General features: G+C 38.4%; 2 protein-coding genes across 2 annotated transcripts; one reads left to right on the plus strand and one right to left on the minus strand.

Moving 5' to 3' along the window:
* The first annotated feature begins 643 nt into the window (after nucleotides 1-643).
* On the plus strand, nucleotides 644-1,516 carry LOC119823724 (olfactory receptor 52J3-like). The gene has a single exon (XM_038343800.1). It carries the CDS (start codon nucleotides 644-646, stop codon nucleotides 1,514-1,516), a length of 873 nt encoding a protein of 290 aa, XP_038199728.1.
* Nucleotides 1,517-17,992: 16,476 nt separating this feature from the next.
* On the minus strand, nucleotides 17,993-18,989 carry LOC119818396 (olfactory receptor 52A5-like). Its single transcript, XM_042055649.1, is given in 2 exon segments — nucleotides 17,993-18,737; nucleotides 18,739-18,989. Coding segments are annotated over 2 exon segments (996 nt in total).
* Between the last annotated feature and the right edge of the window lie 3,543 nt (nucleotides 18,990-22,532).

A 22,532-nucleotide genomic window follows, 5' to 3' on the forward strand; every position in this document is an offset into this window, starting at 1 on the left:
ATGGAAATTTTAAAAATGATAAAATAAAAAATAATAGTTACATTCCAAGTAGCAACTGAGCTGTCATTGAAAAATATTTTTGTGGTGCATAGGAATAGTCAAATTATACTCAGATTTACAAATAAACAAACCAAACCAAAACCACATCAAACAAACAAATAAAACCTTACCACCACACATCCCCAGTTTAACCAAAGATGCTGGTAAAGTGGCCACAGAGTTAAAAGGGAAGTGGAAAACTTTTAACTTTTGGGTCAAAAGGAAAGTACAAGTTGCACAGAGTAATCTGTGTCCAATTCAATAATGTTTTAGCTTGATCATAAAGGATTGCAAAGTAGGCAATTTATGAATGCAATCATCCTCCATCACCTGCAAGAAATCTGTCCGAAGATAGCCGTGGTTGCCTGAAACAACAGAGAGAACCAAATGTTTATTAGTCTGTGCTGTTTTCAATATGTAAATATCTATATTAAGTTATAGACTAGCAAAGTTGATAATGAGCTACTAATAGAATACAGATGGCAACATACTATAATAAAAGTTATGTGAAATTAGAAAAAATGTTTACAGAGATGTTGTAAGCTAAGTGCATCTAACTCCTAGTTTTTCTTCTAGAGTTACTACTTCTCTCTTTAATGGCAAGATGCTCCACACCAACTTTTCCACTTTCCACCCAGACACCTTCTATCTTGTAGGCATTCCTGGCCTTGAGAATGTCCACGGATGGATTTCCATGCCTTTTTGCTGTATCTACTTAATGGCTTTGCTGGGGAATACCACAATTCTATTGGTCATCTGGATAGACCGTACTCTAAGAGATCCTATGTTCTACTTTCTAGCCATCTTATCCGCTATTGATGTAGTGCTCTGCACATCCTCAGTACCTCGGATGCTTGGTATCTTTTGGTTTGATGCACATGAAATTGGTTTTGGAAACTGTGTAGCTCAGATGTTTCTGATACATACCTTCATAGGAATGGAGTCCGCAGTCTTGCTGGCAATGGCATTTGACAGCTATGCTGCTATTTGTGTGCCACTCCGCTACACAACCATTCTGACACCCCGGATGCTGGTAGGCATTTGTGTGGGTATTGTGATGCGCCCAGTTCTGCTCATGCTGCCCATTCTATACCTAACCCACCGTCTGCCCTTCTGTGAAGCCCGGGTTATCGCCCACTCCTACTGTGAACACATGGGCATTGCTAAGTTGGCCTGTGCCAGCATTCGCATCAATGGCATTTATGGACTTTTTGTAGCTTCTTTCCTTGTTTTGGATGTGGCTTTGGTTGGAATCTCCTATACTTATATTCTCCATGCTGTTTTTCACCTCCCTTCTAAAGATGCAAGACAAAAAGCATTGGGCACGTGTGGCTCCCATGTTGGGGTCATGTGTGTTTTTTACACACCCTCCCTCTTCTCCTTCCTCACTCACCGGTTTGGAAAAAATATCCCTCGTTATGTCCATATTCTTGTTGCCAACCTCTATGTGGTCATCCACCAGCCCTCAATCCTGTAATCTATGGTGTGCGAACCAAGCAGATCCGTGAGCGTGTGGTCCACACTTTCACTTCCAAGTAAGGGGTTGCATTTCTTTAGCTCTAAAGGGCGAAAATATGGCCCAAGTTGTCAATTTTGACACTTCTCTAGATTGTCATTTGAAGGGAACCTTACTCAAGGTGATCCTGCAGTGACTAAAAAAACAGGCATTTGCAGAATGTTTAGGGGTCTTGAATCCTTAGTGTTCAGTGTTGTTATTTTCCTTAGAGGATTCCACTACCGGGGGAGGTGGAGAAAGAGAAAACCCCATTAGTCTTTAATACAGAGACCGTGTGAATCTCTGTGACTCTTTGAAAATAATATAATATTCTGCTTAGAAATAATTACTTGACTTTAACATCCTTGTTTTTCTGTGATAAAATGAATACATTCAAATAAAAATTCTCAAACATAACTTTTATATGTTGAATGGATCTGAGATTATCACTGAGATATTAAGTGTTATAAATGTATTTGTTTAGTTTACACCAACATCTGTAGGCACCATGTGCCCTCACTTGGCTGCACCCTCTTTGTGAGGAAGTATAAAGTGTACCCAGTATTTATGCTAAAGAGTATAGATAATGTTTTTAAGAAAAATTGAATGTATAGAATTTTAAAAGCAGCATTTTATGATTGAACTTTTATAGCAGTGAGTAAATTTAATGTAAAAAATAAAATTTCACTTTCACCAACATTAACTGTAGTTATCTGGGTATTCTTCCAAATAGCTTGCATCGTACTCAAGGAGATAATTTCTCCACAACTTTTAAGTTACAGGCATTTTTTATTATTAATCATGATTTTCTGTTGACAAAAGATAATGTACACAGAAAAGAATAATGAAATATAAAAAGTGTTGCTCCTCAGGGGGCTAGAACTAATTTTCAGGTGGGAAGTTGTCATAAGATACCCTTGCAGTAACATGCCATTACTAAATGGGCTAAGAAAATACTTGCTGCTTACAAATACAGAAGATTATCTTGTGTTTTCTTGAACTAGAGTTCATTAAAGTGTCTGGAACTAATTAAAGGAGGTTAGAAAAAAGATTATCTAAATATTGCCATTCAAAAATTGTGTTTCCTATGTTCTTTTAAAGTTGATGGAATTAAGTTTTTAAGTAAAAAACAGCTGTGGTGGTGTATGACTTCAATCACAGCACATGGGAGGCAGAGGCAGGTGGATCTCTGTGAGTCTACAAAGCTAGTTTCAAGGTATCCAGGGATACACAGTGAGAACATAGCCAGAAATTATGCAGAGAATGAGTGACCTTGGAACGTTCAGTCCTAAACAGAATGTCTCCATCAACTCCCTCCCCTCAGAACTCAAGGGATCCAGAGACTAAAAGAGTTTAAGAGTCAGAGGGGTTGGAGAAATCCAAGAAAACCAGATTCTCCGAATCAACAGAGTGAATGAACATATGAATTCACAAAAACCAAGGCAGCATGCCCAGGACTTACACTGGTCTGCTTCAGATGCAGCCACAGATCAGAAAGGAGAAGTGGACACATCCCTAACCCAGAAGCTATCTCCAGCTGATAGACACTTGTAAATTGCTGGGCAATAGATAGCTAACAAAAAAAATTCATTGGTGTCTTTGAAGGTCCTCATCTCACAACATCATTGCGGGGGTCCCCCACCCCCCCCCCCCCTCTCTCTCTCTCTCTCTCTCTCTCTCTCTCTCTCTCTCTCTATATATATATATATATATATATATGATTATATATAATCTTTTAAATAATTTTTCTTCTCTGTGTTTATCACATAGGTCCTTTACATGTATATAAATGGCTTCCAGTTTAGTGTTTTTATTGCATTCCTGAGTATTAAACATTCCTGATTTCTGTTTGTGGTGCCTCTTTTTGGCTCTTCTCCTTCTGTTTGTTTTATATAATTTCTATTCACCACTCTCTGTTTTATCTTATCTTGTTATAGAATATTATTTTAGAAAACAAAAACAGCACTAAATAAAATTCAAAAACAACAAAACCCCCCAAATTTGTAAGTGATATCATGAAAAAAGCAAAATTGTAACTTATTAACTAGGGGAAATATGTGCCACTAATATGTCTTAACATGGTGATGCTTTTGATTACATAAGGTAGTTTTTGGACAAAGCAGCGAAAAGACAATAAACTCAGCTAAGAACAGCAAAGGATTTTAAATCTTTTGTAAAGAAGATATTCAAATTTCAAAGAATTTGTTGTCAGGGAAATGAAAATCAAGAACTAAAGCAACATTATTTTATATCAACCATCAAAGGTATAGTGAGAGAAAAGCATAAATCACCACAAGCTGTGTGGAAAATGTTTCTTGGAATCCTCAGATTTGGCTCATGAAGTGTTGGTGCCATGGTGATTTTGATATACTGACAGGATTCTGCATCTAGCCACAAATTAAGTCGGTAAATAATACACATTTTCAGTCCAAATTCAAAGGAGGATCAGTAATAAAGATAAGTTGAAATATGGTATTAAATGAAGTAAACATAATCTTAAGCTTGTAGAAGAATAAAGCATAAAAAGTGAATTCACAGCAGTTTAACTACTTGTTCTTAGTCACGCTATCATGAGAATGTACTGTGTGTTCACAACCAATGTTTCAGTCAAGAGAGGCAAATGTAGGGGATTTTAGAAGATAAATTACAATTTATATGCTAATCTGGCAGAGTGATATTATTTGTGAGTGCATTGTAGCAAAGTGATTTTAAACTGAAAAAAAGAGAAGAAATACCAAAATGATTTCAAAGTTACAGAAATTCCAGTCACGTGGACTTCACGCTGTCATACACCAAATTATCACAGAACAAATGCAGACTTCTCTCCCTTCCTTGATACAACCTGCTAAATTCAAGAACATTATGGGAGAGCACTTTACTGAGTCAAGTACACACTGCATGTCAGAGGGACAACACCCACAGGATGGAGAACCTTCACCATGAACAAACTTTCAGGAATGTGTTTGAACCAGAAGAGGTCATGGAATGGAAAATTGTAACCCCGCCGGCAGTTCAGCTATTCAGGGTCCTCTGAAGGGGCGCTACCTGGAAGAACATGGGCTGAAGAGAGGAAGGAGACCAAGCAAGATTCCATTGTCAAGGTCCATTGTCAATGGTGAAAGCTGCATACAATTATTCCATCTGGGCAGATCTGTATGGAGTATCAATAGAGTAGGCCTTATCATTAATAACATATGAGGCTTTCCCATTTTTTGAGCCATCTATAAACACAAGTAAGGCATTTGGAATGGGCTGCAAGCATGTATTCTTTAAAAATGTAAAAGGTATAATATTAAGAAATTGGATAAGCCTGTTTCCCGGCATGTGGGTATAAAACTTTCTCCGAAACCCAGCAAGTTGCACGGCCCATTCATCATGTCTCTGTTGTAGCCAGGCTATCTGATCTCCCGAATATGGAGTAACAATAACATCTGGGTCACGGCCAAAGTATTGAACCGCAGTCTTGATACCTGAGAACAGAACCTGATTCACTAAAAAGGGATAGGAGGGCAAAGCCTTGGATGAGGTAGCAGGCGCATGTATCCAAAGAAGAGGCTGTTCCTCTTGCCATAGGAGCCCCGATGGCATATAATCAGTGGCAAATGTCAATAGATAAAGGATTTTTTCAGGATCAAAATATCCTGAGCCTTGCTGGGAGATAGCTTCTTCTACCCTTATAAGTATGGCTTCTGCCTCTAATTTAAGACTTTAACATCTTAACTGGCAAAACTGGGAAGGTTTACCCAAAAACAGCATTTTGCTTTTTCATAAAACTGTTGTAGAATAAGTGTTACACTTAATACACACACTTGCCATAGCTGTAATATACTGTACTTATACATTATTGTATACTTTACCTGTTTGAGTACCTGTTAGGCAGCTTCTTTAATCTTTCTATTGGAAATTGGCTCATTGTTTTTTGTAAGAATTTTGCCTATTGGTTCAATATCTCCCATAAGAATATTATAACTAGGGCTTTAACCATTGTATATCTAATTAAAAGTTTGTAAGCAATCCTCCTCTTTTTTTATACTTTTAGGGTTTTTTGAATTTTTTATTATTATTTTTTTAATTAAAAATTTCCATCTCCTCCCCTCCCCTCCCCTCCACCCATATCCCCACTCCCTCCCTCTCCAGGCCAAAGAGCCATCAGGGTTCCCTACACTATGTTAAGTCCAAGGTCCTCCCAACTCCCCCCCAGGTCCAGGAAGGTGAGCAACCAAACTGACAAGGCTCACACAGAGCCCGTCCTTGTTGTAGAGTCCAAGCCCATTGCCATTGTCCTTGGCTTCTCAGTCAGCCTCCACCATCAGCCACATTCAGAGAGTCCGGTTTGGTCGCATGTCCCATCAGTCCCATTCCAACTGGACTTGGTGATCACCCGTTAGTTCTGTCCCACCGTCTCAGTGGGTGAACGCACCCCTCACGTTCCTGACTTTCTTTCTCATGTTCTCCCTCCTTCTGCTCCTTATCAGGAACTTGGGAGCTCAGTCTGGTGCTCCAATGTGGGGCTCTGTCTCTATCTCCATCCATCACCAGGTGAAGGTTCTACGGTGATATGCAAGATATTTAAGTTGCAAGTCTGACTAGCAGATAGGCAAATGGATAAAAGGAAGCATTTTAACTAATGATCAACATGTAGAAGAATAAAAATATATCCACATCCATCTCCATGTACAAAACTCAAGTTTAAATGAGTCAAAGGCCTCAACATATAAAAATTACATTGAACCTCACAGAGAAAAAAATTAGAAGTACACTTTGCCACATCTTAAACACAGCCTCAGTGGCATAAACATTGAGAGAAACAATAAATTATATCTCCTGAATTGAGAAACTTTTGCATAACAAACATAATATCAGCCTATAGAATGGGAAAAGATCTTTACTTATCATAAACCCATTCCAAAAAGTATATGAAGAATTCAGGAAATTAGTTATCAAAAAATTAATCCAATAAAAATATTTGTTACAGACATAAACTGAAAACTCTCAACAGTCGAACTTAAAAATGACTGAGAGACACTTAAAAAAAAGATCTTCACCAACCCTGCAACTGACAAAGGTCTGATCTCTAAAATATATAAGGAACTCAAGAGACTAGACGGTAAAATGCCAATTAACCCAATTAAAAAATGGGGCGATGAACTGAACAGAGAATTCTCAACAGAAGAAGTTCGAATGGCCAAAAGACACTTAAGGTCATGCTCAACCTCCCTAGCTATCAGGGAAATGCAAATCAAAACAACTTTGAGATATCATCTTACACCTGTCAGATTGGCTAAAATCCAAAACACCAATAATAACCTTTGCTGGAGAGGTTGTGGGGTAAGGGGTACACTCATCCATTGCTGGTGGGAATGCAAACTTGTGCAACCACTTTGGAAAGCAGTGTGGCGGTTTCTCAGGAAATTCGGGATCAACCTACCCCAGGACCCAGCAATTCCACTATTGGGAATCTACCCAAGAGATGCCCAATCATACAACAAAAGCATATGCTCATCTATGTTCATAGCAGCATTATTTGTAATAGCCAGATCCTGGAAACAACCTAGATGCCCTTCAGTGGAAGAATGGATGAAGAAACTGTGGAATATATACATGCTAGAATACTACTCAGCGGTAAAAAACAATGACATCTTGAATTTTGCAGGCAAATGGATGGAAATAGAAAACACTATTCTGAGTGAGGTAACCCAGACCCAAAAAGATGAACATGGGATGTACTCACTCATAATCGGTTTCTAGCCATAATTAAAGAACATCGAGCCTATAAATTTGGGATCCTTGAGAAGATAATAAGAAGGTGAACTCCCAAAAAAAGATATAGTAATCCTCCTGGATATTGGAAGTAGACACGATCGCCAGGCAAAATTGGGAACTTGAGGGTTGGGCAAGACTGGGCCAAGGGAAGATGGGGAGAGAAAACTGTGAAGGGGAGAATGGGGGGAGCTCGGAGGAATGGGGTGCTTGGGATATAGGAAGGGTGGATACGGGAGCAGGGAAGCATATATCTTAATTTAAGGAGCTACCTGAGGGTTGTCAAGAGACTTGACCCTAGAGGGGTTCCCAGGTTTTCAGGGAGACGCCCCCAGTTAGTTCCTTGGGCAGCTGAGGAGAGGGAGCCTGAAAGGCCAGTTCCTATAGCCATACTGATGAATTTCTTGCATATCACCATAGAACCTCCACCTGACGATAGATGAAGAAAATGACAGAGCCCCACATTGGAGCACCAGACTGAGCTCCCAAGGTCCTGATGAGGAACAGAAGGAGAGAGAACATGAGAAAGAAAGTCAGGACCGTGAGGGAACCTCCATCTGGCGACAGATGAAGAAAATGACTGAGCCCCACATTGGAGCACTGGACTGAGCTTCCAAGGTCCTGATGAGGAGCAGAAGGAGCGAGAACATGAGGGAGAAAGTCAGGAACGAGAGGGGTGCGTTCACTCATGGAGACTGTGGGACAGAACTAATGGGAGATCACCAACTCCAGTTGGAATGGGACTGATGGATCATGCGACCAAACCCGTCTCTCTGAATGTGGCCAACAGCGGGGGCTGACTGAGAAGCAAAGGACAATGGCTCTGGGCTCTGATTCTTCTGCATGGACGGGCTCTGTGGGAGCCTTCTCAGCTTGGTCGATCACCTTCCTGGACCTGGGGGGAGTTGGGAGGACCTTGGTCTTAGCATAGAGTGGGGAACCCTGATGGCTCCTTGGCCTTGAGAGGGAGGGATGGGAGGTATGCGTGGAGGGGAGGGGAGGGAAGGGGGAAAAGGAGGGGAGGGAAGGGGGAGGAGGAGGGGAGGGAGGGGGGAGGAGGAGGGAAGGAGATGGAAATTTTTAAATATAAAAAATAAAAAAAAAACTTGAAAAAAAAAATGCTCAAACATAACATCCTTTAGCCATTAGAGAAATGCAAATCAAAACTCTGAGATTTCATCTTATTCTTGTAAAAATGACCAAGATCAAAAATTACTACTAACAACTTATGCTTAAGAAAATGTGGGTAAAGTAAAAACTCCATTGCTGGAAGTGTAAACTAGCACAGCCGCTTTTGGATCATAGTATGGTTATTTTTTAAAATAGGCAAATATTTACCTTAAAACTCAGCAATACCCCTTTTGGGCCTAAATATAAAAGTTGTTCAACCATACCATAAGGACATGTGCTCAGCTATGCTTACAGCAGAATTACTTTATAATAGTCAGAATCGGAATACAACCCAAATGTATCTCTTTTACACCTAGGATGAGACATCATCCTTTTAAATAGCCATAAATACCATAAAATATCTTGGAGTAACTAAGAAAGCAGGACAGAAGTTTGGATCCTGTCATTTCTGCTTGTGAAGGGGTAAATGTTTTTTTTTTTATTTTTAAGCATTATCACTTGTTAGAGTATAACTTTGGCCCTTGATAAATTTAGTAAGAGGCCTGAGTCTCAGCAGTCCACCCTGAAGCAATACCTGGCAGCAGGAAAGGACCACAAGCTGAGACAACTCGACTCCCACCCAAGAGCAGACCAGACAAATGGAAAACCTTGTATGATAAGAACTTTAACCCTTTTAAGAAAAAAATTAAGACATTAGAAAATAAAAAGATCTTCTATATTCTTGGGAAAGTAGAAGAAACACAGCAAAAATGACAATCTCACTGAAAGATTCTACAGATTCAGTGTAAATATCCATTAAAAATTATAGCAACATTTCTCACAGAACTCACCTACAGATTTAATAGCAAAATTTCTCATAGAACTCAAAAGAACAATCCTCAACTTAATAAGGAAAAGATAAAAACTCAGGATAGCCTAAACAATCTTAAAATCCTGTTCAATCAAGGAACTTCAGAATGCATTACAATCTCTGACTTTAAACTTTACTACAGAGCCACAGTACTAAAATCAATCCACCTTGGATACAAATTCACCTGCCTACAAACAGCAGATTTTTGACAAAGAAGCAAAATTGTGAAATGAAAAACAGCATTTTAACTTGCTTATCTCAGAGGCTACCTTAATTTAAACCTGTCCTTTTTCCTTTAGCTGAAGCTGCTCCGCACAACAGGGGGTAGGACACAGGCTCACTTTGCCTGTTAGTGTTAGACTGCCTTCCCCAGCTCTGGCGGGCGGATTTTTAACTATATTTTTTATTTTAACTTGTAAATCATAAAATTGCAGAATTTTTGAATCCTCTCCTTTGTTCTATAGACTGTGAGGTTAAATTTGTTCTCTAAACTTACTTTTGCTCCTGCTTGCCTTTTACCCGCAAGTGAGTTAGGTTAGCTGACTGTGTGCACGTGGCTCCTCAATCTCAGTGGTAACTTGTTGATTCTTGGGCAAAAAATCATTTTTTCTTTACCCTTTTTACTCATTTAGCATGCAATAAAAGTTGCAATTTTACATCTATCACGCTTACTAATTCTCAATAACTCTGCCATTGTTCCTGCTCCATTCTTACTCCCTTTAGTTACCAATATATATATATATATATATATATATATATATATATATATATATATATAACATATATAACTGTTTTACAAAGTTTTATTCCCGATTTAAATTGTCCCGCTTTTCTACATTTCTTTCTCTATGCTACATCTCTAATAAGAGCCCAGTAACTGAGGACAGCCTCCGGCATGGGATCTCCATTTTTTAGCACTTTACTAAGATCTTTCCCTACCTTGTCCCATGTCTGGGGTTGAAAACCTGGGCTGGTTAAAATTAACCAGGGGAATTTTTCATCTAGAAAACAAAAGAATTCGGCTAAATCTCTCTCTTTTTAACTCTTATTCCTCTCTCCCTAAGTGACTGTTGAAATTCCTGTATGAATTTCTCTTCCTTTGAAAGCAATTGTCCCATGTCTTATAGACGACAATGAACCTGCGCCTACCTCGTCCTGCAGATCTGTCTGGGTATCACAGCTGATCAGGACCTTATTTTCCTTTGTACGGGGACTGCACCTCGTCGTCCGGTTAGTTGGCCATACTTCAGGGTCCCTGTTCAGGCGCCTCTGTAACCCCGCCAGCAGGGTCAGTTATTCAGGGTTCTCTGAAGGGGCGCTACCTGAAAGACATGGGATGAAGAGAGGAAGGAGACCAAGCAAGATTCCATTTGTCAAGGTCTCATTTATTAGGATGAAGGTTACAGCTTATATAGCCCTTGAAAGGGGTGGATATAGGGGTAGGCAGGAACTTTGCCAGGGTAGCAAAGGTCATCAGTCAGTACCCCTGGTGTGTAAGCCAAAACATGTGATTCCATTAACATTTTCCAAGATAGTTGGAATATGGGCGGGTTCCGTAAACAAATAGTTTTCAAGATAGTTGGGATGTGGGGCAGGTTCTCCACAAACATCCTTAGGGCAATGACCCCTGCTATCCTGTAGGGAACCCTGATGGCTCCTTGGCCTTGAGAAGGAGGGAGGGGAGGTATGGGTGGAGGGGAGGGGAGGGAAAGGGGAGAAGGAGGGGAGGGAAGGGGGAGGAGGAGGGGAGGGAGGGGGGAGGAGGAGGGAAGGAGATGGAAATTTTTAAATATATAAAAAAATAAACCATGAAAAAAAAAAAAAAGAAAAGAAAATGGTCCCTCGACTGGAAATGGAAACTCTGAGTAAACGAACAGAAACTTCAGAGACAAGTATTTCCAACCGAATACAAGAGATGGAAGAAAGAATCTCGGACTCTGAAGATACTATAGAGGAAATAAACTCACAGATTAAAGAACTAAACAAATCTAACAAATTCTTAACACAAAACATTCAGGAAATCTGGGACACCATGAAAAGACCAAACCTAAGAATAATTGGGGTAGAAGAAGGAGAAGAATTACAACTCAAAGGCCCAGAAAACATATTCAACAAAATTATAGAAGAAAACTTCCCCAACCTAAAGAAGGATGTTCCTATGAAGGTACAAGAAGCCTACAGAACACCAAATAGACTGGATCAAAAGAAAGCATCCCCACGCCATATAATAATCAAAACACAAAACATACAGAATAAAGAACAGATATTAAGAGCTGCAAAGGAAAAAGGTCAAGTAACATATAAAGGGAAACCTATCAGAATTACACCTGATTTCTCAATGGAAACCATGAAAGCCAGAAGAGCTTGGATAGATGTGCTACAGACACTAAGGGAACATGGATGCAAGCCTAGACTACTATACCCAGCAAAGCTTGCATTCACCATTGATGGAGAAAACAAGATATTCCAGGACAAAAACAGATTTAAACAATACGCAGCCACAAATCCAGCCTTGCAGAAAGTAATAGAAGGAAAATCACAAACCAAGGAGTCCAACAACGCCCACAATAACTCAGGCATCTAGCGACCCTTCACCAGCACAACTAGAAGAAGGGAAACACACAAACTCTACTACTAAAAATGACTGAAGTTAACAACCACTGGTCATTAATATCACTTAATATCAATGGACTCAATTCACCTATAAAAAGGCACAGGCTAAGAGACTGGATACGAAAACAGGATCCAACATTTTGCTGTTTACAAGAAACACACCTCAACCACAAAGACAGACACCTACTCAGAGTAAAGGGTTGGGAAAAGGTTTATCAAGCAAATGGCCCTAAGAAACAAGCGGGTGTGGCCATACTAATTTCCAACAAAGTTGACTTCAAACTAAAATCAATCAGAAGAGATGGAAAGGGACACTTTATACTCATAACAGGAAAAATCCATCAGAATGAAGTCTCAATCCTGAATATCTATGCCCCTAATATAAAAGCTCCCACTTATGTAAAAGAAACACTTCTAGAACTCAAGGCAGCCATCAAACCACACACACTAATAGTTGGAGACTTCAACACTCCTCTCTCACCAATGGACAGGTCAATCAGACAGAAACCTAACAGAGAATTGAAAGACTTAATGGAGGTAATGAACCAAATGGACTTAACAGACATCTATAGAACATTCCACCCAAATAGGAAAGAATATACCTTCTTCTCTGCGGCTCATGGAACCTTTTCGAAAATTGACCATATACTTGGTAACAAAGCAAACTTCCACAGTTACAAAAAAATATTAGTAACCACCTGTGTCTTATCAGATCACCATGGATTAAAATTAGAATTCAACAACAATGCTACCCCCAGAAACCCTACAGACTCATGGAAACTGAACAGTCAACTACTGAACCACAGCTGGGTCAAGGAAGAAATAAAGAAAGAAATGAAAGTCTTTCTTGAATTTAATGAAAACAAAGACACAACATACTCAAACCTATGGGACACAATGAAAGCAGTGCTAAGAGGAAAGTTCATAGCACTAAGTGCCCACTTAAAGAAAACGGAGAAAGCGCTCATTGGTGACTTAACAGCACACCTGAAAGCTCTGGAAAAAAAAGAAGCAGACTCACCTAGGAGAAGTAGAAGACTGGAAATAATCAAATTGAGGGCAGAAATCAACAAAATAGAAACACAGAAAACAATCCAAAGAATCAATGAAACAAGAAGCTGGTTCTTGGAGAAAATCAACAAGACCGACAAACCCTTAGCCAAACTAATCAAACGGTAGAGGGAGAACACACAAATTAATAAGATCAGAAATGAAAAGGGGGACATAACCACAGACACAGAGGAAATTCAGAGAATCATTAGATCTTACTACAAAAGCCAGTATGCCACAAAATTGGAAAATGTAAAAGAAATGGACAGTTTTTTAGATAAATACCATATACCAAAGTTAAACCAGGACCAGGTAAATGCTCTAAATCGTCCTGTCAGTCGCGAAGAATTAGAAACTGTTATCAGAAACCTCCCTACCAAAAAGAGCCCAGGACCAGATGGTTTCAATGCGGAATTCTACCAGAACTTCCAAGAAGACCTAATACATATACTCCTTAAGGTATTTCATAATATAGAAACACAAGAGTCACTGCCAAATTCCTTCTATGAAGCTACAGTTACCCTGATACCAAAACCACACAAAGACTCAACCAAGAAAGAGAATTATAGGCCAATCTCACTCATGAACATTGATGCAAAAATTCTCAATAAAATACTGGCAAACCGAATCCAAGAACACATTAGAAAAATTATCCATTACGATCAAGTAGGCTTCATCCCAGAGATGCAGGGCTGGTTCAACATACAAAAATCTATCAATGTAATCCATCATATAAATAAACTGAAGGAAAAAAACCATATGGTCATCTCATTAGATGCTGAAAAAGCATTTGACAAAATTCAGCACCCTTTTATGATAAAGGTCTTGGAGAGATTAGGGATACAAGGGTCATTCCTAAATATAATAAAAGCTATTTACAGCAAGCCGACAGCTAACATCAAATTAAATGGAGAGAAACTCAAGGCTATCCCACTAAATTCAGGAACACGACAAGGCTGTCCACTCTCTCCTTCTCTCTTCAATATAGTGCTTGAAGTTCTAGCAATAGCAATAAGACAACATAAGGGAATCAAGGGGATTCAATTTGGAAAGGAAGAAGTTAAACTTTCATTATTTGCAGATGATATGATAGTATACATAAGCGACCCCAAAAACTCCACCAAAGAACTCCTACAGCTGATAAACTCCTTCAGTAACGTGGCAGGTTACAAGATCAACTCCAAAAAATCAGTCGCCCTCCTATACACAAAGGATAAGGAAGCAGAGAGGGAAATCAGAGAAGTATCACCTTTCACAATAGCAACAAATAGCATAAGATATCTGGGAGTATCTCTAACCAAGGAAGTGAAGGATTTATTTGACAAGAACTTTAAGTCTTTGAAGAAAGAAATTGAAGAGGATACCAGAAAATGGAAGGATCTCCCCTGCTCGTGGATTGGAAGGATCAACATAGTAAAAATGGCAATTCTACCAAAAGCAATCTATAGATTCAATGCAATCCCAATCAAGGTCCCATTAAAATTCTTCACAGAGATTGAGAGGACAATAATCAACTTTATATGGAAAAACAAAAAACCCAGGATAGCCAAAAAAATCTTATACAATAAAGGTTCTTCTGGAGGCATTACCATCCCTGACTTCAAACTCCATTACAAAGCTACAGTATTGAAAACAGCTTGGTATTGGCATAAAAACAGAGAAGTTGACCAATGGAATCGTATAGAATACCCGGATCTTAAACCACAAACCTATGAACACCTGATTTTTGATAAAGGAGCCAAAAGTACACAATGGAAGAAAGAGGGCATCTTCAACAAATGGTGCTGGAATAACTGGATGTCAACCTGTAGAAGAATGAAAGTAGATCCATATCTATCACCATGCACAAAACTCAAGTCCAAATGGATTAAAGACCTCAATATTAATTTGAACACATTGAGCTTGATAGAGGAGAAAGTGGGAAGTACTCTACAACAAATGGGCACAGGGAACCGTTTCCTGCGCATAACCCCAGCTGCACAGACTTTAAGGGCAACATTGAATAAATGGAACCTCCTGAAGTTGAGCAGCATCTGTAAAGCAAAGGACATTGTCACTAAGACACAAAGGCAGCCTACTGACTGGGAAAAGATCTTCACCAACCCTGCAACTGACAAAGGTCTGATCTCTAAAATATATAAGGAACTCAAGAGACTAGATGGTAAAATGCCAATTAACCCAATTAAAAAATGGGGTGCTGAACTGAACAGAGAATTCTCAACAGAAGAAGTTCGAATGGCCAAAAGACACTTAAGGTCATGCTCAACCTCCCTAGCTATCAGGGAAATGCAAATCAAAACAACTTTGAGATATCATCTTACACCTGTCAGATTGGCTAAAATCCAAAACACCAATAATAACCTTTGCTGGAGAGGTTGTGGGGTAAGGGGTACACTCATCCATTGCTGGTGGGAATGCACACTTGTGCAACCACTTTGGAAAGCAGTGTGGCGGTTTCTCAGGAAATTCGGGATCAACCTACCCCAGGACCCAGCAATTCCACTATTGGGAATCTACCCAAGAGATGCCCAATCATACAACAAAAGCATATGCTCATCTATGTTCATAGCAGCATTATTTGTAATAGCCAGATCCTGGAAACAACCTAGATGCCCTTCAGTGGAAGAATGGATGAAGAAACTGTGGAATATATACATGCTAGAATACTACTCAGCGGTAAAAAACAATGACATCTTGAATTTTGCAGGCAAATGGATGGAAATAGAAAACACTATTCTGAGTGAGGTAACCCAGACCCAAAAAGATGAACATGGGATGTACTCACTCATAATCAGTTTCTAGCCATAATTAAAGAACATCGAGCCTATAAATTTGGGATCCTTGAGAAGATAATAAGAAGGTGAACTCCCCAAAAAAAGATATAGTAATCCTCCTGGATATTGGAAGTAGACACGATCGCCAGGCAAAATTGGGAACTTGAACTTGAGGGTTGGGCAAGACTGGGCCAAGGGAAGTTGGGGAGAGAAAAGTGTGAAGGGGAGAATGGGGGGAGCTCGGAGGAATGGGGTGCTTGGGATATAGGAAGGGTGGATATGGGAGCAGGGAAGCATATATCTTAATTTAAGGAGCTACCTGAGGGTTGTCATGAGACTTGACCCTATAGGGGTTCCCAGGTTTCCAGGGAGACGCCCCCAGTTAGTTCCTTGGGCAGCTGAGGAGAGGGAGCCTGAAAAGGCCAGTTCCTATAGCCATACTGATGAATTAATTTCTTGCATATCACCATAGAACCTCCACCTGACGATAGATGAAGAAAATGACAGAGCCCCACATTGGAGCACCGGACTGAGCTCCCAAGGTCCTGATGAGGAGCAGAAGGAGGGAGAACATGAGAAAGAAAGTCAGGACCGTGAGGGAACCTCCAGCTGGCGACAGATGGGGAAGGTGACTGAGCCCCACATTGGAGCACTGGACTGAGCTCCCAAGGTCCTGATGAGGAGCAGAAGGAGCGAGAACATGAGGGAGAAAGTCAGGAACGAGAGGGGTGCGTTCACTCATGGAGACGGTGGGACAGAACTAATGGGAGATCACCAACTCCAGTTGGAATGGGACTGATGGATCATGCGACCAAACCCGTCTCTCTGAATGTGGCCAACAGCGGGGGCTGACTGAGAAGCAAAGGACAATGGCTCTGGGCTCTGATTCTTCTGCATGGACGGGCTCTGTGGGAGCCTTCTCAGCTTGGTCGATCACCTTCCTGGACCTGGGGGGAGTTGGGAGGACCTTGGTCTTAGCATAGAGTGGGGAACCCTGATGGCTCCTTGGCCTTGAGAGGGAGGGAGGGGAGGTATGGGTGGAGGGGAGGGGAGGGAAGGAGGAGAAGGAGGGGAGGGAAGTGGGAGAAGGAGGGGAGGGAGGGGGGAGGAGGAGGGAAGGAGATGGAAATTTTTAAATATAAAAAAATAAACCATGAGGAGAAAAAAAAAAAAAAGAAAAAAGAAAATGGTCCCTGACAGAAAATCCCTTTGGAATACTCAAAAAGAACTGCAATTGAAATCTTAACCAGAATAAGTTCTTTGTGCATATATTATATCAGAAGCCTAGTTTTGATAGCATTTGGGTCTAAGTTTTACCTGTCTGATGTGCTTTCTTAGCTATTTTGAAATGTAATCAATGATAGCACAGAGACAGGAAGGTACTGTTTCACAATCATGGACTTAGAGGTCTTCCTGTGAGAACCGATGCACTAGGCAAGGGTTCCACTACTAAACTATATGCCAATGTTGAGAGAAGACGAACAACATTATTTCCCCAAAGTACATCCATGTGCTTTTGAGGCACAGCGATGAAAAAAAAATGGAAAGTTTTTGTAAAATATGATGACCTGTCACTCTTCAAGATGTTAAGACATATAAAGATGATTGAAATAATACTAATAAAAGTTTTTGTTTTCACAGAAAATATGTCTAATAAGAAAATATGGCATAGGACCCATAATGATTAACAAATAGATATGAAGTGATTAGAATTTTTAATTCATATTGTGCCATATTATATGCAAATATTTAAAAATTATTATTGTATTTAAGTAACTTTTTTCATTTATTTTATATACCATCCAGTTTTTCCTCCCTTTTCTTCTCCTGTCCCCTCCCCTTTCACATCTAACCCCCTCCCTAATTTCTTCTCCTCCATCTCTATTCAGAAAGAAACAGTCAAATATGTAATTATTAATTGTGACAGACACAATTGGAAATTTATTATAAACTAAAATATTAAGTTTGAAAATCTACCCATTGTTTAGAATCTGGTATTTGAAAGCATGAGAATATTTGATGTCAGTAATAGCTAATAAAAAGAATATAACTTAGAGTAACATTGTATAAAATTGTTCTTGTTTTAAGAATAAAGTACACCTGCAAAAATACTAAAAACTAAATAAATTTTTCCTAGAAAGTATTATCCACTCTGATAAAAAATGAGAATGAAGAATAGTTAAAATGGTATTTAAATGAATATATCAGTTACTTAAAATTTATAATTTTAGTTATAAGTATGTGCTTATCTCATATTAAATACAATAAATACAAAGATTATCACAGTGTTTTATATTGTATGGCAAGCTTGCTAAACACATTATAAAGAGTATATGAGTCTGGAGAATCTGCCAATTTAGTCTCTGGAAGCAAACATTTTGATAACTCTCTAATCTTCTTGGTCTTCTCTCTGTAGACAATAGGGTTAAGCAGGGGTGGTACAAGCAGATAGAGGTTTGAGAACAGAATGTGAATGTAAGGAGCAACATTAAAGCCAAATCTGTGTAAGAAAGATGTAAAAAACGTGAGGATGTAGAACTGGAGAAAGACAAAAATGTGAGCTGTGCCTGTGTTGAATGCTTTTAATCTGGCCTCTTTCTGTGGCAATTTAAAGAGAGCCTGGAAGATACACACACAGCTCAAGAATATGAAGATCACATCAAACCCAAGGACTGAAAAAGCCACAAAAAGTCCATAAACTTTATTTATCCTTAGATCCTCTGTAGCCAGCTTCACCACAGTCATATGGTAGTATTCCTCATCACAGTAGGAATGAGAGATGACCGCGGTCCTGAAATGTGTCAGCAGCAACTTAATTAGAAGAGGACACCTGATGATAATGACTGACGCTCTCATGGTTACTAACTCAATGATGGTAATTAGTACTTTCTTAGTGAGAATAGAAGAATGTCTCAGAGGATCACAGATTGCCACATAGCGGTCAAAGGCCATGGCCAGTAGCATGCCAGATTCCATGCCCTGGAAAGTGTGAGTAAAATACATCTGGATTAGACAGGAGTCAAAATGAATGTTCTTTGCACCAAAAGACAGCCAGCATTTTAGGGGTAATACATGTAGTGAGACCCAGATCCACAGTCGCCAACACGGCTAGAAAGACATGCATGGGCTCATGGAGACTGCGCTCTCTATGAACGACGGTGATGAGGAGGCCGTTTCCAGTTGTGATCAACAAAAGAAATGGAGAATGGGGTCCTGACCCAGTGCTGCACTGGAATTCCAACCAGTGTAAAGACGGATGGCTTGAAAAAGGGGCCATTGGCCAATGGCTTGGTGACACAGAGATGTAAGCTGTCTCAGAACTTCAGGCCTATTCAGAAAAAGAGTTGATACGAGCCTCAAACATTAAATCTAACTCCGACAAACTATTTTTTTTTCTTTTTTCTTTTTTTGGTTTTTCGAGACAGGGTTTCTCTGCAGCTTTTTTAGAGTCCAACAAACTATTTTTGAAAAATAATAAAGTCCATTGCATTCCTGTACTGATAAACTAAATTTCAGATCGTTCTTTATTTGGGAAAAGGTATGTTTGTCTTTATAAGGGTTTTTGCTAAAGCACCATCTTAAGTAAATGTTTCACTTTCTTTACTGTATGTACAAGCGTACGATGAAAATAAGTACAAAATTTGTCCATGAGATTGCCAAAGCTTGTGTTCTAATTTGTAGCATGCTTTATTGTCTTTACATCTAAGGGTATTATAAATTAAGTGCGGATTTTAAAAATTTTATTCATTTAAAATTAAATTTCTCCAAATTACATAAAATAAATTTTAAGTAGTATTCTACTGTACTATAAAATAAATCCTCCTACTGAGACTTTTCCAATTCTACTTTTCCACAATTAGTTGTATTTTCAAATCTATGCTAACATTGTGTTATCACTGTGTTTTTCTTTCTCAGGTGCTTGTACTTGTTTCCTATATAACCCTCCTACGATCTCTGTCAAAATTGTCTACAACATAGACTTCTTTGAAAATTGTTTGAAAATGTGTTTTTTAAATGAGCAGAAATAAATAAAATAAATCAGTGCTTATTAAGTATGTTCTTGTTTGTTAACACAAAAGAAATTCCTGCAGAAAGGTTGAAGTTAAAAGTAAAATTGAATAAAATCTAGGTCTTTATATCTTCAACTTAAAATCACTGGCTGCTGGAAGAGAGTCACACGTCATTCAGATAGGCTGCTAAGAGTTTATTTTCCACTATTTTTTTTTTTTTTTAGCATTTTAGAAAAGCGTCTTCCAGATCTAATTAACACAGAATCACAAACACCATTTTGTCTTATTTAGAATTAATGCTACCACAAATGTTAGGACCATGTCAGACCACAAAGGGCTGTGGGAAATGTTAGTTTCTCTCCCTACCCTTCAAGCATGCTTTATTTCCCTGGCTAAGTGGCTTGATTTTCCTCCACTGCCCCATCTCCACCTTGCCATCTGTCCAGCAGAACCAACCAAAAAGGTGATGCATAACAGACCTTTCACTTTGCAGTTTTTGCCCTTGTGTTTCATGAAACAATTTCTTGGCTGCTTATGCAGCAGAGGGTACCAAATATCTATTGTTCTTAATCCTTCCTTGATAGCTCCCAATATAACCTAAGCTGGGCAGTTCACAGAGAGAATCATGAGTCTACAAAGTATACTTTTTTATTTTGAGCATTTAAAAATGTACATTTAGGAAGAGTATAAATCAGTAGAGAAGATACTTCTCCCACCCCTATTTCTTTAGAGTTCTACAATTACTATAGGTAATGTATCTCAAATGAAATTCTGTATATGCATTTAAACAGATAATATGACTTGAACTGATTCTGGTCTATACAGAAACACTATAAAGTTTATCCATGTTCTTTAATAATTAAAAAATGATTGGACAGTCAGTATAAATAGACAAAATATTTAGGAATAAATATTTTAATTTACCTCTCATCTTCCCTGTGCTCTATAATTTATGAGAGTTTGAAAATGTCTAAGTTATTATGATTCATACATTTTAAATTATATAGATAAAATATGCATTTATTTGAATAATGAAAAGCTGTGAAAATCTTACAAATAGTAACTGAACTTCTTTACTCTTGTGAATAATTTTAGCACATTTGATGCTATGCATGCAGCACAACAAGCACTGTTTGAAAGTACTCACGCTTGTGTCATTGCGTACCTGTTTAGTTGTGTTGCAGGGGATACAGATGAAGCAAGGTTAGTCAGTTCAGACACGTTATCTCAATACTAGCAAGCAGTGTGCACAGCATGATTTACACTATACTAGAGCTCATGATGCAACTTAATGAGAATTTTAATTTAATATGCAGAATGGAGCCATTGATGAAAAATTTTACTTGCACCAGAAAAGTGATCTGAATTATAGAGTTACATTATATTCTCATTGAAATACATTAGCTAATAATTATCTCCTCTGATTATATATAATTAGGTATTTTCTGGTTCTTTATCACACTATTACTATAAATATATTTATAAAAGTTTATACTATATTACAATCTATAATCTATCAAATATAAAATATAAGTAACTGTTGTTATTTGTAATAAGTACACTAAGTAAAAGATATATCCAACAGATCTTTTAATTCTTCAATGAAACTATGAAACTACCAAAATTTTAATGAAACTAAATCATTGAAATGACTATGATGTATTTTGCCTCCAGCATGATATAGTACATTAGAAGCAAATAAAAAATAGGAGTATGTTTTTAACATGCAGGCTGCCATACTTAAAATTATCAATGTTTTAAATTGTGAAAAGGAAACAAAATTGATTTTTACAGACATTATTGTAGATATGGAAATAAATTAGCAATGAGATAAAAATCTTGTACTTTATATATAATCGTAACCAGATCATAGGAGACAAATTGAGCTCATAAAAATCTGGTCATTTTTCATATGGCAACAATGAACCAGTGTAATTCAATATAAAAACACAATTAACAAGACCCAGAGAATAGGTAGAAAAACCATGAAATACTGTCTTTTGGACATGGCATGGCCATTGCACACATGAATTCATAACAGTTAACTGTATAAAACCTGCACATAACAATCCAATAAAATGCCAATATGGAGGGAGGAGAGAGCTAACAAAGCCCTAACCTTTGCTGAGGAATTCCTAGCAGCTGATGACCGCTGAGGGTCCCTAAACATGTTTCTGTAAACACAAGAGTACAGATATCTTTTTGATATAGTGAGTGTAATTCATTAGAGAAGTGGGAATGATAAACCATATGGTAATTATTATACTCGTATCCTTTTGAAAAAATGCCACAAATGTCCACAGTGGCTGCACTAATTTAATTTGCATTGCACAAGAGAAAGAGCCCCTTCTGTATCCCCAGGAACACTTGTTATCTGTCATTATTTTGATATAAGCCAATCTATAAGGTATGTAGTAAAATCATCTTGGTACTTATTGGTATTTTCCTAATCATTGTTAGACATACTGATAACTTTAAAAGTATACATGTAAGACATTTCAATATCCCCCTTTGATGAATACTTGTTGAGGTCTTTGACTATTTGGTCATTAATTAATTGGTTGGTTAATTAATTAATTATAAAATACCACATGTGCTCTCTAATATTTGGGCTTTAATTTCTGAAGGTTAAATATGAATAAGTGAGTGGGAATCAAGGAGGACAATGGTTAGAAAGCTAGAAAGGACACATGGGACTAAACAAAAGGTAACTTTAAGGCAGAGATAGGTTAATAGAAATCAATAGATATAAAAAAAGAGAAAGGGAAAATTACTGAGGCAGAAATGTTTGATTGGGATAGTGAAGGCAA

Source organism: Arvicola amphibius, chromosome 1 (genome assembly GCF_903992535.2).
Source record: "Arvicola amphibius chromosome 1, mArvAmp1.2, whole genome shotgun sequence".
Lineage (NCBI taxonomy): Eukaryota > Metazoa > Chordata > Mammalia > Rodentia > Cricetidae > Arvicola > Arvicola amphibius.